The sequence below is a fragment of the Nanorana parkeri genome, unplaced genomic scaffold (genome assembly GCF_000935625.1).
Source record: "Nanorana parkeri isolate BGI_ZX_2015 unplaced genomic scaffold, ASM93562v1 scaffold1984, whole genome shotgun sequence".
Classification (NCBI taxonomy): domain Eukaryota; kingdom Metazoa; phylum Chordata; class Amphibia; order Anura; family Dicroglossidae; genus Nanorana; species Nanorana parkeri.
Genome location: NW_017308252.1, coordinates 58,444 through 59,844, shown reverse-complemented (window position 1 = coordinate 59,844; position 1,401 = coordinate 58,444). Strand labels below are relative to the sequence as shown.

Below are 1,401 nucleotides of genomic sequence, written 5' to 3'. Positions count from 1 at the left end.
TATTTTTTTACATTTTTTTATCTTTATTATTTATTTTTTATAGTTATTTTCTTTCTTTTTTTAATAATTTTTTTCTTATGTTTTACTTTAATTATTATTTCTTATTTTTGTAATTTAATTTTTTCACTTAACTTTATTGCTATCACACAGGAGCTAGCTAACAATCCCCTGTGTGATATCATTTGGAGGTGACAGGTTCTCTTTATTGAACCTGTCACCTCCAATACAGGAGTTCTAGCACAGCGCTGCGCTGGAACTCCTGTGACAGGTGAGACGGGAAGAGCGCAGCGCAGCACAGCACAGCACAGCTCTCCCCTCTCACTGTCTACAGTCTACACGGAGCGGCAGGGTTACTTTTAACCCTGCCCCTCTGCTCCCCACATCGACGGCAAGTGAGGAGAGAGGTAAGTGGGGGGAGGACGAACAGGCTGCACAGATTTTACAAGTGATTGCGGCGACATCGCCGCGATCACCTGTAAACGTACGAGCGGATTCCCCACAAGGCAACTTACCCGCCCGGCGCCCGGAACTGTATGTTCCGAGCGTCGGTGGACTCCACACCGCTGCCGCCCCGAGGCCGGGCCTCGGTGGCCTTGTGGGAAATCCTGCCCATGATGACAAAAAATATTCCCCAGATGACCTTTGCTTGCAAACCCAACGAATCCCGCACTGTCCTTTCCTCGCCCCGTCACTCTCCTGCCGCGCGTCCCATCCCACGTCGCCATCTTCGTTTTCTTCCCCCATCAGGAGCCGGCTGCCTCCTCCTGGCTCTTGCCGCCAGCCCCCTGATGACGTGCCAGATGCCACTTCCTGTGCCATGGGGACACCGCTGCCTTCTGGGATAGGTGACATGGGTGTCAGGTGACATGATTCATACAAGCACAGGTCACATGTTTGATGCACTGCCAATCAGCCGCTGCAGAAGAAGAAACTGTCGTAATGTGTTCTCCTCATCGTTTCCTCTTTGTTCTCCATGCAGGGAAGTCAGGCCAGCATCGGTACGCCCATCTCTCCTCCCTCGCAGCCCTCAGGTACGTCTCCCGCAATCGTCCAGGAACATTACATTGGTGGTAATAGGATGGCGTGCCGGGGAATATTATGTGTGCAGTTCATCAATTTCCTCACTGGCTATACATTGAGCTTCTCCCTCATTTCCTGCTTCTGTGTCACTGAGCGGTGTGTGTGTGTCTGTTCCAGACTCCTCTGTGACCCAGAAACCCAGAAGTTTCCTCTTCCGATCGTCCTCCCGCGGAGCCGCACGAAGTTATTCAGGTGAGAGATCTTCCCACAATATCGTCGCCCTCTTCCCACACACCAACAATTGTTACCTGTGTTCAATCAATGCGACACCGTGCTAGAACCCCCCTTCCCTGTCTGTCCCCTGCCCCCCTCTCCATCTCC

At 51.4% G+C, this 1,401-nt stretch overlaps 1 protein-coding gene across 1 annotated transcript in view; it reads left to right on the top strand.

The window, feature by feature from the left end:
* Positions 1 to 1,401, top strand: part of LRCH4 (leucine rich repeats and calponin homology domain containing 4) — a 54,419-nt gene that overhangs the window by 49,512 nt on the left and 3,506 nt on the right. The window contains exons 15-16 of the mRNA XM_018572268.1: positions 980 to 1,031; positions 1,198 to 1,272. Coding sequence (XP_018427770.1) covers positions 980 to 1,031; positions 1,198 to 1,272 — 127 coding nt within the window. The remainder of the gene's footprint in view (positions 1 to 979; positions 1,032 to 1,197; positions 1,273 to 1,401) is intronic.